The sequence below is a fragment of the Salvelinus sp. IW2-2015 genome, linkage group LG15 (assembly GCF_002910315.2).
Source record: "Salvelinus sp. IW2-2015 linkage group LG15, ASM291031v2, whole genome shotgun sequence".
In the NCBI taxonomy this organism is placed as follows: domain Eukaryota; kingdom Metazoa; phylum Chordata; class Actinopteri; order Salmoniformes; family Salmonidae; genus Salvelinus; species Salvelinus sp. IW2-2015.
In genome coordinates, this window is record NC_036855.1 from 48108383 (window position 1) to 48124974 (window position 16592).

The following is a 16592-nucleotide window of genomic DNA, read 5'->3' on the forward strand; positions in this document are numbered from 1 at the left end:
TGTTATTTACAAAATACATAGTCCGTCGCCCCTTGTCTTCCAAATGCCGCTGTTCTACCCTTCCGGTACAGCGTATAACCCGCCAACTATATGTTGATAGTGTCGTCGTTCAGCCACAACTCTGTGAAGCATGAGATATAACAGTTTTGAATGTCCCGTTGGTAGTTTAATCTCATCGACGGGCTGCAGTGGAGCAGGTTGAGAGCTTCAAGTTCCTTGGTGTCCACATCACCAACAAATGAACATGGTATTAGCACCCCAAGACAGTTGTGATGAGGGCACGACAAAAACCTATTCCCATCAGGAGACTTGGCATGGGTCCTCAGATTTGGCAAGGGTCCTCAGATCCTCAAAAGGTTCTACAGCTGCACCCTCGAGAGCATCCTGACTGGTTGCATCACTGCCTGGTATGGCAACTGCTCAGCCTCCGACTGCAAGGCACTACAGAGGGTAGTGCGAACGGCCCAGTACATCACTCGCGGTGTCAGAGGAAGGCCCTAAAAATGATCTCCAGCTCCCTAGTCATAGACTGTTCTCTCTGCTACCACATGGCAAGCGGTACTAGAGCACTAAGTCTAGGTCCAATAGGCTTCTAAACAGCTTCTACCCCAAGCCATAGGACTCCTGAACAGCATTGCCCCCCCTCCCCTCCCCTTCTTTTACACCGCTGCTACTCTCTGTTGTTATCATCTATGAATAGTCACTTTAATACCTCTACCTACATGAGAGCTTCAAGTTCCTTGGTGTCCACACAAACTAGAATGGTCCAAACACTCCAAGACAGTCGTGAAGAGGGCACGACAAATTCCCCCTCAGGAAACAAAACGATTTGGCATGGGTCCTGAGATCCTCAAAAGGTTCTTCAGCTGCAACATCGAGAGCATCCTGACTGGTTGCATCACTGCCTGGTACGGCAATTGCTCGGCGTCCGAGCGCAAGGCACTACAGAGGGTAGTGCGTACGGCCAGTACATCACTGGGGCCAAGCTTCCTGCCATCCAGTACCTCTATACCAGGCAATGTCAGAGGAAGGCCCTAAAAATTGTTTAAGACCCCAGCCACCCAGTCATAGACTGTTCTCTCTACTACTGCATGGCAAGCGGTACCGGAGTGCCAAGTCTAGGACAAAAAGGCTTCTCAACAGTTTTTACCCCCAAGCCATAAGACTCCTGAACAGGTAATCAAATGGCTACCCGGGCTATTTGCATTGTGTGCCCCCCCCCCCCCCCGACCACTCTTTTACGCTGCTGCTACTCTCTGTTTATCATATATGCACAGGTCACTTTAACTATACATTCATGTACATATGTACATACTACTACCTCAATTGGCCCGACCAACCAGTGCTCCTGCACATTGGCTAACCGGGCTATCTGCATTGTGTCCCGCCAACCACCACCCGCCAACCCTCTTACGCTACTGCTACTCTCTGTTCATCATATATGTCACCCTCGTTGACGGAAGAATCAGACCAAGGTGCAGCGTGGTAAGCGTAAATCATTTGATGAACACGGAAAAAAACAATAAACTACAACCGAACGTGAAGGTACATGCAGTGCAGAAAGCAACTACACACAAACAAGATCACACAAACTAAAGGTGGAAAAAGGCTGCCTAAGTATGATCCCCAATCAGAGACAACAATAGACAGCTGCCTCTGATTGGGAACCATACCCAGCCAACAAAGAAATAGAAAAACTAAAATGCCCACCCAATCACACCATGACCTAACCAAATATAGAAATAAAAAGGCTCTCTAAGGTCAGGGTGTGACAATATATGCATAGTCACTTTAACTTCTCTGCGCACGGATCCCTTTTACGGGATCATTTTCCTAAACAACCACTGAATTGCAGGGCGCAAAATATTACTAAAAATATTTAGAATCATGCAATCACAAGTGAAATATACCAAAACACAGCTTAGATTGTTGTTAATCCACCTATCGTGTCAGATTTTGAAAATATGCTTTACAGAGAAAGAAATCCAAGCTTTTGTGAGTTTATCAATCAATGCTAGAACAGCTAGCCCAAATTAGCATGGTCACGAAAGTCAGAAAAGCAATAAAATGAATCGCTTACCTTTGATAATCTTGTTATCAAAAATGTATTTTTTGTTCGATAAATATTACTTTTATAACAAAAAACTGCCATTTGGGTTGCGCGTTATGTTCAGAAAACCAAAGCCTCGTTCCGTTCGACGGAAATTCCAAAAAGAATACAAGCCTGAAACAATTTCTAAAGACTGTTGACATCTAGTGGAAGCCATAGGAACTGCAATCTAGGTCCTAACCATTGACATACTGTATAAGGCAGGCAAGAGAAAAGCACACACATCAAAAATATCCCACTTCCTGGATGGCTTTTACTCAGGTACTCAGTTCTGTTATACTCAGACATTATTTTAACAGTTTTGGAAACTTTAGAGTGTTTTCTATCCAAATCGACCATTATATGCATATCCTAGCTTACGGGCCTGAGTAACAGGCAGTTTACTTTGGGCACGCTTTTCATCGGAGGTGAAAATAGTGCTCCCTACCCTAGTGAGGTTAAGGGCTCGTAAGTAAGCATTTCACTGTAAGGTCTGCACTGTTGTATTCGGCGCATGTGGCTAATACAATTTGATTTGATTTATTCAAAACAAGCACATAAACCAATGAAGTCTTCATAATTCTTAAAGATAATGTTAACTGGCTGATATTATCTCATACAACATTTACATTTACATTTAAGTCATTTAGCAGACGCTCTTATCCAGAGCGACTTACAACAAAACGTATAAGATCTCCTAAGCCTTTGTTAACCTCAGATCTTATTTTTGTTGTTTATCCCCAAACCCCATTCTTTTTATTAAAAAAATATAGGACTACAAGCTGGCGAGCTCATAAAACACAGGTACATGTGTTCCGCGAGTGACATTTACTACAGTACATGTGCTGCGTATAATGACTCTCTCTCTCTCTCTCTCTCTCTCTCTCTCTCTCTCTCTCTCTCTCTCTCTCTCTCTCTCTCTTCTCGCTCTCTCTTCGCTCTCTCTGGCTCTCTCTCGCTCTCTCTCTCTCGCTCACCACATCCCCCCTCTCTCTCTCTCTCTTACCACACCCCCCCCCTCTCTCTCACACTCTCTCTCTCTCCTCACCACACTACCCTTCCCTCTCACCACACTCCCCCTCCCTCTCTCCAGTTCTGAGTTCGGAGAGGGGGGGTTCTGGGAAGGCAGTGCACGTGGCCAGGTGGGCTGGTTTCCTGCGGAGTGCGTGGAGGAGATTCCTGCCAAGCCCAGCGAGGAGAGTAAGTCATTAAGCATGCTGACCCAGATATTTTGGGAATAGGAGAGTTGGAAATAGTGGGCTGGTGCACGATATCTAAGGAAGTCTCGAGCAATGTTCGCCTGAGTTAGAGTATCTCATGATAAGCTGTAGACCCCACTATCTACCTAGAGAGTTTTCTGTTTACATACCACCACAATCAGAGGCTGGCACTAAGACAGCATTGAATGAGCTGTGTTCCTCCTGATTCCTGCTTACAAGCAAAAATTAAGGCAGGAAGCACCAGATGACTATATCAATAAAAAAGTGGTCAGATGAAGCAGATGCTAAGCTACAGGACTGTTTTGCTAGCACAGACTGGAATATGTTCCGGGATTCCTCCGATGGCATTGAGGAGTACACCATTTTATTCTCCAAAGATTGCATGTTTGCTAGCAGAATGGAAGGAAGTGGGGGTTTATTCGATTGCCTACGAATTCTCAGAAGGCAGCCCGCCGTCTGTCCCCTTTTTCTCTGCCTCCTCTTCACACAAATCACGGGGATCTGGGCCTGTTCCCGAGAAAACAGTACATCTTTCGCGTCGGGCTCGTCAGCCTCGTTAAAGGGAAAAAAGGATTCTGCCAGTCCATGGTGAGTAATCGCAGTCCTGATGTTCAGAAGTTATTTTCGGCCATAAGAGACTGTAGCGGCAACATTATGTACAAAATAAGTTTTAAAAAATAAGTTGGGGACACGTAAAACGTCAGCCTTCTTCTCCGGCGCCATTGTTACGCCAGTGTTACAATACATAAATGCTTCAGCTGATGGAGATGATCTCATTGAACAAAACGTGTAAGATCTCTTAAGCCTGTGTTTACCACAGAACCTTTTTTCTACGAGTATCCAAAAAACCCTCCAAACCCCCCATATGCTTTGGCCAACAAGCCATGGTGGAGTTAGTGCTTACAAAAAGACGCCAATATTATTGCTCTCCATTAGTTTATTTCTCAGGGACCACATTCGCAACAAATGTTGAACCAGATTGAGCTTTGTACACAGCTCATTACCATCTGTGTCCCAAATGTATCCAGTTGTAGAGCAGTGTTAAGCATAATACAATTGTATCTGTATGTTCTCTCCTAAACACTTCCTAACGTCTCACCTTTAACCCTGTCGTTCTTGTAGAGGGTGATCTCTCCCTCGGCCTGTGGATGGTAGGAATGGACCACCACAAAGTGCCTACCTGGCACGGCACTGTACAGCTTCCTCCGCTGCACCACCACCTCCACATTACCACTGGGGCTGAGGGTGGGGACAGAGAGGTGGGAAGGAGGGAAGAGAGGAGAGGAGATGGAAGAGGGGCAAGAGAGAAGAGGAGATAGGAGGTATATTTTATTTTGTATTTATTTTATTTAACATTTATTTAACTAGGTAGATAGAGGAGTAGTGCATATTAGTACATGCCACATTTGACAGAGTACCACAGTATACACAGTATATATTGCAAACTCTTAAGTTACACCGCTGTCCTTAAGAGAAACAGAAGTGTCTGAATTATGGAGCTTGTAAATGGGGCAGGATGGAAGCTGAAGTATCGCGGATCCCTGCAGTGTCCTCTGGGTAGGGAAGAGAGGACACTGGGTTCACCCACCGCACAAGCAGAAAGACATCCCAACACAGGGAAAAGAGAGAGAGTCTGTCCTTACCTTTCTGAGACGCAATTGATACATTTCCTACAGAAAGTCTCAGATCTGAATTTTTTTGTGAGTGTACCCGCCAAAACCTCGCCAGCATAACCAAAGGAGAAGAACAAGCACACATGTACATTTGCTTGAGTCCAACTACAGATGAAAACACAAGTTTACTACACAACTGAGATGGACCTAATGTTGCGTATCCATTGGTGTCTGGGTTGATCTGTTAGAGTATTGTATTGGAGCGCCACTTGGTGGTAAGCCCCAGCAACAGCAGCATTGTAAGTATTCAAACATAGTCATACAGAGATTAAGAGACAGTGAGAGGGTGGGATAGAATGAGAGTGATTGTCAGAGAGAGAGAGAGAGAGAGAGAGAGAGAGGGAGAGAAAGAGGGAGGACTGAGAGAGAGACAAGGTAAGTGGGTCACCTTATCCTGGACACCACTCCTCTCCTCAACCCTGAGCCTATGGAGATCTAGCCCCATTCCAGATCTACACACACACACACACACACACACACACACACACACACACACACACACACACACACACACACACACACACACACACACACACACACACACCACCCACACACACACACACACACACACACACACACACACACACTTAGGGGAAAGCCAGGGGTCATGACTTTCCAAATCATAAATAGAGATAAAGAATGTACCATCAAATGCAAAGACTTCCAAATGGCGTCAGTTCTAAACGCTACATTTGGGAAATATGGGCCAAGAAGGTTCCATCGTATTGCTTTCACCAACTCCATTGATCCCTCTAGATCAGTGACAACAATGGGAAAGGACAGGGAAAAGAGGAGAATAAACAAAGGAGTCTCCAGATGATTGGGCACATAATCAGTGTTGACTAAAACCTCCTGTGTAAGTTCACTCTGTTAATCAATGACGCCCTCAGAGAGAGAGAGAGAAAGTGAAAGAGAGAGAGAGACTTGTCTTGACACATCCTCTCTCAGACGGTGCTCAGCCTGCTTTTCAGTATAAAGGGATCATCCACACAAAATAAAACCTAACCTGATTAAATCATCGTTGGTTATGTTCAACAGAGTTGGCTGCTCCTTTTTTGTCCCAATTGATTGCAGAAACGAATCTGGGTCATTTCGGTGGCTGAAGACTACCTTAGCCTTCCAAGCTATAGCCCGAGGCATTAGCTTTGGCAGCTAATATGCATCCTCAGGTTTCAGTTAAGGTTACAACACACACCATACTAAGCAAGACTTCCAGAGTCAAATACTGATCTTATTTGATCTTTTAGTCCACATCGTATTTCTGTATTGGAAAGTCCTGGGTAAGAATATTCTTTCAGGAGAGAGGGAATCTGATTTGATTTGTCTCGACTCTCTGGAGAGTACGTGAATTAGGCACAACCTCAGGCTATAGGAGGAGGATCCGTCGCCATAGTTTCTGATTCAGCTATGCGTTGTTTTCTTTCTAGCACAAAAAAGTCAGAGGAGAGAGGGAAAGGGGAAACATAGAGGTGAGAGGATGGATGGAAAGATAGAGGAGGGTTAACAAAAGGGGAGAGTAGAGGGAGAAGCGAGGGAGGGAGAGAGAGAGTTGGTGAAAATAGGGGGAAAGGTAGGATGGAGGGAATGGGCAGAGGACAGAATAAAGGCGTCCGCATGCTTCCCTGCCGAAACAGTTTGGTAGAGTTTGTGCATATATTACCATGGCATTTTGTGATGTTTTTCTTCGTTTTGGACTTCGGTGAGGTTTTTTCCCCGGCTGTTCGGGCACACAAACATGTTTCTGGAGGCAAGCTGAAGTTTGGAGCCGAAGTCTACGTAATATATGCTCGTCGGTGATTGGTCAAAAGTAGGGATTTTTCAATAAAGTCTTTGTTGTCATTCAACAAGAGACTACTCGTTTTCATGAATAAAAATCCTAGAAAAATCCTACACCAAACAGCTTAGTTAGATGTAAAGATCTCTTTGGCAGAAACATTTAAAATTAAAGATGAATGAGTTTATTGAGTTATTTTAGTTAAATTCAGACTATTTTGAGGAACTGTATACTTGGATTGTATACTTGTATACTTGGCGTCTTAAAATTGACAAATTGTACTATTGTTGCTTTTTTCTTGTTTTTCAATCTAAGGTCTTTTACGGGAGTATTCGAGCACAGTCGATCGGTTCGGCTAGGCGTCAGCCGAACCGATGCATGCTGACGCCTTAAGGGGGAAATGGAGGTGGAGGACGGACTGAGAGCAAAGAGGAGAGTATGATGGAATGAGTGGTAAGGGGGCTGAAATAAGGAAGGAAAGGCTGATGGATGGCAGAAGAAGGGATTGAAGGAGATGAAGAAGTGGAGAGGACCAGAGGCAAGATGGACATGGGATCGGGAAGGATTTGGAGGGGAGGATGGAGATGAAGTGAAACTCCAATGTCCAACCCATCCTTGGTTGCAGTGTTAAACATCCAAAATAGGAAAATGGCATGGCTGTCATCATGTAAGGGCAAAAGACACACTTATCCCCTCATTCCCTTTTTGACTTTCTCTTGTTTTCCTTCACTCAGTATGTCTTCTCTCCTCCCTATATCCCCCCCCCCCCCTCTCGCCCATTGTTTCTCTTTGTCAAGCGCTTAATTGTTCTCATTCTTTCACCCTTTCCTTCTCTCTCTCTCTCTCTCTCTCTCTCTCGCTCTCTTGTTCTCAGAAAGGAGTGTGATCGACAGAGTGTGTGGATGAAAGACAGTGCCATATGTCTGCATTAATCTGTCAAGGAGGACAGGGAGCATGGTGTCTTAATCAGTACTGTGCAGATCCAAGGTTACGTCACCAGCAATATAAAGCCTTCAGGGTCTAATCCGCAGGGCGCACACACACGCGCGCACACACACAAACATACAACCACACACATATGTACATACGCATGCATGTGTGTGTGGGTGGTGGGTGGGTAAAGAGTGTGTGCCTACGTACATGGCTGTGTGTTTCTGCTGCTTCTCCTCCTCCTACTGACCTGGGCTGTCTGTGCTGAGTCTGCTGCGTCTGTACATGTGTCTGCGGGTGTGGCCTGCAGGCCTCCTCTCCCAGCTGGTTGAGGGACGGGGACCGACTCCGCGGGACCACCCCCACGCTGGTACTGCGGGACCTCTGGCCCATGGTCCTCACAGTGCCATTTGGGTTCCCCTGCATCTGCTGGAGCAGCTGTGGAGAGAGGCTACGGTGAGAGGTGGAGGTGTGGGGTCCGACCCCTCCGTGTTGGGATCCGTGGTGCTGGGGGGGTCCCTGGGGCTGGGACCAGTCCTGGGGAGGCCCCTGGCTCACTGTGAGGTTGTTGTCACTGTTGGAGCGCAGCAGGACCCGGGGGGCCACCAGGCAGCTACCGCTGCTGCTGGTAGAGGGAGGGACCCGACGCCGCTTGGAGTATTCCGGGGCCTCGTGGAAAGGCACTGGGTATGAGAGACAGAAAGAGCAAGAGAGAGGGCCAGTCATTGATTATCTGATAAACCAGTTCTACCTGACCCTTGCAAATAGGTGTCTGTGTCTTATGAGCCATTTCACTCTCTGTTCATGTTCATGTCTTAGAGAGCTAGACTTTGTGGTGGAGAGACACGTGAGGAACAGAGTAGCACTCCTCCCTTTCCTTTCCTTCACATCTACTGTTCTGGGACTAGCCTACCTGATAGGTAGAGAATGAAATGGAGAGCACTCCAAGAGATAACCTTCAATAATTAATTTATTGCCCTGCGATTGACTGAAATTCACACAAGCACACATGCAAGCATGTTCGTACTTACGCACTTACTTGCTTACTAACACGCACGCGGACACATGAACACAGAATATCAATCACTTCCTGTAGGGCGATGTGTCTGATTGATTTTCTTGATGGGAATCAGTCAAGAACAATTTATTCCCCAAAGGCGTTCATCTATCCCTTATTGTTAAACAGTTGAAACACACACACTTGCATGCACGTACACACACACACACACACACACACACACACACACACACACACACACACACACACACACACACACACACACACACACACACACACACACACACACACACACACACACACACACACACACACACACACACACACACACACACACACACTTGCCTGGGGGATGTCTGCTCTGCATTGTTCGATGGCCCTGTCTGGCCCTCTCATAAAAATCCAAGTCATTATGATCCCAGTATGATGATGATTATTGCACCAAGTACAGCTGAGGTCCTCGGCCCCACCAGCAATGGTGTGATTGAACCTTATTTCCCAGCGGAGTTTCAGCATTAGAGTATAATATCACACTGACAAGTGTGCAACAGCGGCACTTTCGTCTCCACTCGAAATTAAAGCAGTGGAGGAAGTAGCATGAAGGAGCCTGCAGTCACACCAAAGACCCAATAACGTTTTCAAAGTGAGAAGGTGATCAACAATAGAGCAAGCATTAGCATTTGTTGTTAAACTTAGACTTACAGTAGTAGACTGGATGCTAGGATTATGATCACAGTGGCTAAGTGTCTTATAGGGATATTATGCTAGTACTGTAGCTACAGTACAGCTAGCCACAGGTTAGCCTAGCCTATAGTGCTAAAAGCCCTCACTTAGCCCTAGCCTCATCGAAGAGCGTTTCAATATATCATTTCACACACACTGCGGGGGTTGATACGCACACCTGAGAGAGTGTGTGTGTGTGTTTGAGAGAGAGAGAGAGAGAGAGAGAGAGAGAGAGAGAGAGAGAGAGAGAGAGAGAGAGAGAGAGAGAGAGAGAGAGAGAGAGAAACTGTATGTGCCAGCCAGGCTTTTGGCTTTAGCAGACACTGGAGCCATCTTAATACACCTTCACGCTACCTAACAATAACCATTATCAAAATCACCACCACAGCCTGGCCAATTGTAACTCAACCTCAACCAGGCCCACACTGCTTTACAAACCACCTGACCACAACCACATCCTGTTTAATCACAAACACATACCCTGACCACAACCACACTTGAAGTAACACTTCACCATAAGAGTGTATACCCTGACCACAACCTGGACCACACTGCTATCTAACCACACCCCCAACGATAACGAACCACATTCCAAACACTTACAGTAAACCATACTAGTGCACATCTGTTTTGTGCGGCACGAAAACAGTATCCATTTGTGTTGGAGGATGCTGAACATGCTTGGTGTCACTGACGTGATTACGTTACACACAAAGGCTATGAATACACCTAAATTCAATTTTTAAAAAAACATTTAACTAGGCAAGTCAGATAAGAACAAATTCTTATTTACAATGACGGCCTACCGGGGAACAGTGGGTTAACTGTCTTGTTCAGGGGCAAAACGACATATTGTTTACCTTGTCAGCTTGGGATTCGTTCCAGCAACCTTTCAGTTACTGGCCCAACACTCTAACCACTAGGCTACCAATCAAGACAAATAAAACACTACATTTTCTATAAGACATATTCAAATAGTAAAAACAATTAACAATAATAGTGGATATGAGAGACTAATGCATTAAAATAAATAAACATAAATAAGATATATAATATGGGATAAAATAAATAAAACAGATATTTTGACTAAAAGCAGGCTAAGGCTAAAAATGTGTCTACCGTTTCTGAGGCCCTCAGATCCTCCGGCAGGCTGTTCCAAAGGCCAGAACCATAGTGGCTGAAGGTATCCTCACCAAACATTTTGGTTGTGACCTTTGGAACAAATAAAAGGCCAATGCCAAGCACAACTGAGGTGAACTGGATGTAAGGAAAGGAAGGGAAAGGGGTATACCTAGTCAGTTGTACAACTGAATGCATTCAACTGAAATGTGTCTTCCGCATTTAACCCAACCCCTCTGGATCAGAGAGGTGTGGGGGGTTGCCTTAATTGACATCCACGTCATCAGCGCCCGGGGAACAGTGGGTAACTGCCTTGTTCAGGGGAAGAACAAGATATTTTGACCTTGTCAGCTGAGGGACTCAATCCAGCAACCTTTCGGTTACTGGCCCAACACTCCTAACCGCCAGGGAGAATGGAGTTCAAACTTTTCGACTCCTTTGATTGGTTCTATTGTACTGGGCAAACTGAGTCAAGTACTTGAACGAATTTGCCATAGCTCGCGAAAGTATTCACCAACTTTGGCATTTTTCCTATATTGTTGCCTTACAACCTGAAATTAAAATAGATTTATTTGTATCATTTGATTTACACAACATGCCTACCACTTAGAAGATGCAAAATCATCAAACAAGAAATTAGACCAAAAAAAAACAGAACTTCAGTGTGCATAACTATTCACCCCCCCAAAGTCAATACTTTGTAGAGCCACCTTTTTCAGCAATTACAGCTGCAAGACTCTTGGGGTATGTCTCTATAAGCTTGGCACATCTAGCCACTGGGATTTTTGCCCATTCTTCAAGGCAAAACTGCTCCAGCTGCTTCAAGTTGGATGGGTTCTGCTGTTGGACAGCAATCATTAAGTCATACCACAGATTCTCAATTGGATTGAGGTCTGGGCTTTGACTAGGCCATTCCAAGACATTTAAATGTTTCCCCTAAAACCACTCAAGTGTTGCTTTAGCAGTATGCTTAGGGTCATTGTCCTGCAAGAAGGTGAACCTCCGTCCCAGTCTCAAATCTCTGGAAGACTGAAACAGGTTTCCCTCAAGAATTTCCCTGTATTTAGAGCAATCCATCATTCCTTCAATTCTGACCAGTTTTCCAGTCCCTGCCGATGAAAAACATCCCCACAGCATGATGCTGCCCCCACCATGCTTCACTGTGGGGATGGTATTCTCGGGTGATGAGAGGTGTTGGGTTTATGCCAGACATAGCATTTTCCTTGATGGCCAAAAAGCTCAATTTTAGTCTCATCTGACCAGAGTACCTTCTTCCATATGTTTGGGGAGTCTCCCACATGCCTTTTGGCGAACACCAAACATGTTTGCTTATTTCTTTCTTTAAACAATGGCTTTTTTTCTGGCCACTCTAACGTAAAACCCAGCTCTGTGGAGTGTACAGCTTAAAGTGGTCCTATGGACAGATACTCCAATCTCCGCTGTGGAGCTTTGCAGCTCCTTCAGGGTTATCTTTGTTCTCTTTGTTGCCTCTCTGATTAATGCCCTCCGTGCCTGGTCTGTGAGTTTTGGTTGGCAGCCTTCTCTTGGCAGGTTTGTTCTGGTGCCATATTCTTTCCATTTTTTAATAATGGATTGAATAGTGCTCCGTGGGATGTTCAAAGTTTTGGATATTTTTTTTATAACCCAACCCTGATCTGTACTTCTCCACAACTTTGTCCCTGACCTGTTTGGAGAGCTCCTTGGTCTTCATGGTGCCGCTTGCTTGGTGGTGCATCTTGCTTAGTGGTGTTGCGGACTCTGGGGCCTTTCAGAACAGGTGTATATATATACTGAGATCATGTGACAGATCATGTGACACTTAGATTGCACACAGGTGGACTTTATTTGACTAATTATGTGACTTCTGAAGGTAACTGGTTTCACCAGATCTTATTTAGGGGCTTCATAGCAAAGCGGGTGAATACATATGCACGGACCACTTTTCCGTTTTAAATTTTTTTGCATTTTTTGAAACAAGTAATTTTTTTCATTTCACTTCACCAATTTGGACTATTTTGTGTATGTCCGTTACAAGAAATCCAAATAAAAATCTATTTCAATTACAGGTTGTAATGCAACAAAATAGGAAAAACAGCAAGGGGGGTGAATATTTTTGCAAGGCACTGTACATGCAAGTATGCAGACATATGCGTGCACACATGCACACATGCACACATGCACACGCACGCACAGCTCTTAATTGTGCTCTCAATTGTGGCATGTAATAAGCACACATTCCCTCTGCAGGAATAGAGAAGCAAGGAAAAGAAGATGACAAACATCCAGAGCTGTCTTATATAAGAGAGGAAAGCAATCAGTGTGATCTATATAATTTACTGCTGCTCCCTAATACTAAGACAACTAAGGTCAAAGGGAAATGAGTGATCAGCTCTGGTCAGTGTCTTGCAACCAAGGGATTTGACATAATGTAGCCTTCCAATGGAACTATCCAAAGCTTTGAAATAAAAGTAAAAAATGCTGTACTCATATATCCATTTTTAGTAAATCTCATTGAGAAATAGTCTGTCAGCTGGAAGTAAAGGGTTAAAGAACCAACTGTTTTCACACACAGGCAGATGGATCCATAATGCACCCGGCAGAGCCGTTTTGGTGACGTAAGTCATTCCACTCATTTTGGGCTGGGTGTGTTTTTCTCCCCGTGGACGCAGGAGAAAGACAGATACACCGTGTGTCCGCCTCTCGGCTGGCTATAAATCTACATATGGTAGGTGATTGGTGAGGAGACTATAAATACTTTTTGTAGACAGATGAATCATAAACAGCTTTTATTTGGAACAGACTCAAATGCGTGCAAACTTTAATCTATGACATACCTCAATTATGCCTGAATGTTAATAGAAACTCTAGCCGCAAAAAGAAAGACAGTGTAAAACCATCTCCTTTTGATAGTTATGCATCAGTTTTAAATTTAGCGACGAAGCAATTGCCGCGATGATCACAACGCGAGACCTAGTATAATTGTCCACATTCAAAAGCCGCATGTAGAATTACTTTCTGGAGCAGATGAATGTGATTGAACTTGTGACACGCAGGGATAAAAATACCACTGAGAAAGGTTGAAATGCAGCAAAGGTAAAGAATTAGCTCTATTATTTACGAAGTCAAAAGCAATAAAATGACCTCAGCGTAAAGGTGATAGACTAACTTCCTTGTTGGTTTAAGGCTTGGAAAAGATTCAATTTTTCACACCTTTTTATGTTACTCCAATGTTCACCAATACTGCATAACCAGTGCACTTTTAAAAACAGCACAGGGGAAAATAAAGAACTTTCAGCGTGTGGTAATTGAAGAAATTAGCGCAGGTAGTAGGACAGCGGCGAATGGGAGTTTAGCTTGCGTGGAAATCCGGGGAAGCCCGTTGCTGGAGGCCACTGACCCACCTGCAGAGGTGTGTAAAGGACACTCCAATGCATGACCGCCACTCCATCTCTCTCCCAGTCTCTCTTCTCTCTCCCTCTCCTCTCTTCTCTCTCTCTCTCTACTCTCTCTCCTCTTCTCTCCTCTCCTCTCTCCTCTCTTCTCTCCACTCTCATCTCGTCTTCCTCTGCCTCTGCTCTCCCTCTTTTTTCTTCTTTCGTCCTCTCATCTTTTACCTCTCTCTTTCTCCCCTCTCTCTCTCTCCCTTTCTCGCGCTCTCTCCTGCTCTCTCTCTCTCTCTCTCTCTCTCTCTCTCTTCTCTCTCTTGCTCTTCTCTCTCTCTCTCTCTCTCTCTCTTTCTCTCTCTCTCTCTCTCTCTCTCTCTCTCTCTCTCTCTTCTCGGCTCTCCCTCTTTCTCTCTCTTCTCTCCGTCTCTCTCAGACTAGTTGGAAATATAAAGGATTTTAAGGTGAAGCTTGACAATGTTTCATTGATTGGATGCTTAATTCATTAAACAGATCATTCCACATTGCATTTCAATCATTTTCGAACTGCACTCCTGATTTGAAACGAACCTTTCATACATATTTTGCCATGGATGGAAGTGGCCAGAAAGTTCCTGAATGACTAACATTCAGGAGATAGAGGTGTCAAAGTTGACCCATTGTGCATACGCCTATCCTAACCATGAGACATGCCATGTCTTCATCACTGAAAAAGATTGAGGCTTGATATAAATGTGAAAGCTTACGAAACAGGGGTTGTCAGACTATTATATTATTTTTAATTAACCAACTATGTAATTTTTTAAGCTTGTTGTCGCTTAGACTCTATTTACATAATCTGAAGTGTTTGTGTGTTGCCAGTAATTGTTTGAGACATAGTATCCTCTTGAATACATGGTGGTGTCATTTCCAATCATAGAACTATAATCATAATTCAGTGGGTACACCATTAACATTTCAATTGAATTGAAACTTTAACTTCCAATTACCTACTAGAAAGATGGCCGCTGGTTCACCACTGTCGAACGTCAACTTGAAATGGGAAAGTCTGAAGTATCCTTTTAAAACAAAAAATATCCAAAACAACTTTCATCAACTGGATTCTTTAGGTTCTAATTCTCAGAGTAAAAAACTCATCGACACTCTGAAGTGTATTCTCCGAGCGTCAATACAGCTTGCATTAGACAAAAAATTTTCACCAAGCACTGATATTTTAACCCTTTTGCTCCTAGGCTGAGTCTCTTCTACACATCTGTACAAAACATTGTTATCTTTACTGCTAGGCGCCAGGACACTAAGGATACGGGCCCATAAACTTTTATTTCTCCCTTAACGTAAGTGAACCTGACCTGATCTTGCATGCCCCTTCATCACTAATCATGGCTCTCTCCACTTATCAATGCCTGCCACATGTGATGCTTCCCTGCATCAATACATTCCAAGCTTAAATCTTCCCACACTATTTACCCTTCCCCCTGCAGATAACCATTAGTTTCTGGATTTTTGGCAAAGCCTTATCTCACATCCCAGAGGCAAGATAAGCTCCATGGATACCATTGGTATGTCCTCTGTGTCAGTATCGAAGCGAAGTCTAGAGGTAGTTGCACCAATGTAGAAGACACCCATGAGACTTCCAGCATTGCGCTACGCTAGTTTAGAATTGGCTGGCAAAACTACCTTAACTTCCTTCATCTGGAACAGCAGACATACTACATTAATCCACGAGTTCATCTGACTCTGGGGATGTGGATAAAGGGCCTCGTTGCCAAAATCACGAAGTATCCCTTTTAAAGCCTATCCCAAAACTTAACCTAGCCTTAACATTCTGAGTTAATGCTAAACCTTAAGAATGTTGAGTTATTCTAAATGTAACTTTGGAATGATACAGAAAAGTAACAAACACTTCACATTTGACATTTGGAAACAACTTTAATTTGAACGTTTGAGAAACATGGGCCATGAACGTTTATTCTTTGTGTGAGCTGTGAGGCTTTTTGGGTGATACATGGTAGGGTGGGTATCGCAAATGGGTCAACGTGACACACCCTGTCTACTGAATATTTTGGCATTCAGGTCAAAAAGTCCCTTCTGACACTTCTACCATGGGCAAACATGTATGAAAGATTTCGTAAAATAAAAAAGGCGTGCAGTCAGAAAGTGATTGAAATCATATCGGAACGACCAATAAACACAACTTAATTGTTAATTTACTGTTTATTTAATTATATACGGTTTAATTGCTAACTCATTACTGCAAGTACAAGCTTAGGCTAGGGGTTGCTAAACTTTTTGGGCCCAAGACCATTTTGAGATATCTTGAAAATTCTCTCGACCCAAAATGTCAAAAATTATGTAATTAACAGCAAATGTTTGGGTGGGTTCAGTGACCCTAAGACATAGATCAATTCAGCTAGATGGCAAAACAAAACGCAGGGAGCATATAAATGCCAATCAGGATTCAAGCATCTGGGAAAAAGCCTGCTCGATTAGGACGAAGGTCTGCATATTAAAACTGGTGGAAAACAATAAAAAGCTAAGAAGAAACAGGGATGTTCTCAACAGCGGGTTACAGTGCCTTGCAAAAGTAATTCATCCGCCCTTGGCCATTTTTTCCTATTTTGTTGGCATTTCAAACTGTCATTGAATACAGTTTACTCCCCGCC

The 16592-nt window shown here is 44.0% G+C and overlaps 1 protein-coding gene across 1 annotated transcript in view; it reads right to left on the reverse strand.

Moving 5' to 3' along the window:
• Positions 1-16592, reverse strand: part of LOC111974395 (SH3 and multiple ankyrin repeat domains protein 2-like) — a 176940-nt gene that overhangs the window by 111312 nt on the left and 49036 nt on the right. Inside the window, exons 10-11 of the mRNA XM_070447184.1 lie at positions 7937-8369; positions 4409-4548 (exon numbers count right to left, since the gene is read on the reverse strand). Of these exons, the coding sequence (XP_070303285.1) occupies positions 4409-4548; positions 7937-8369 (573 nt within the window). The remainder of the gene's footprint in view (positions 1-4408; positions 4549-7936; positions 8370-16592) is intronic.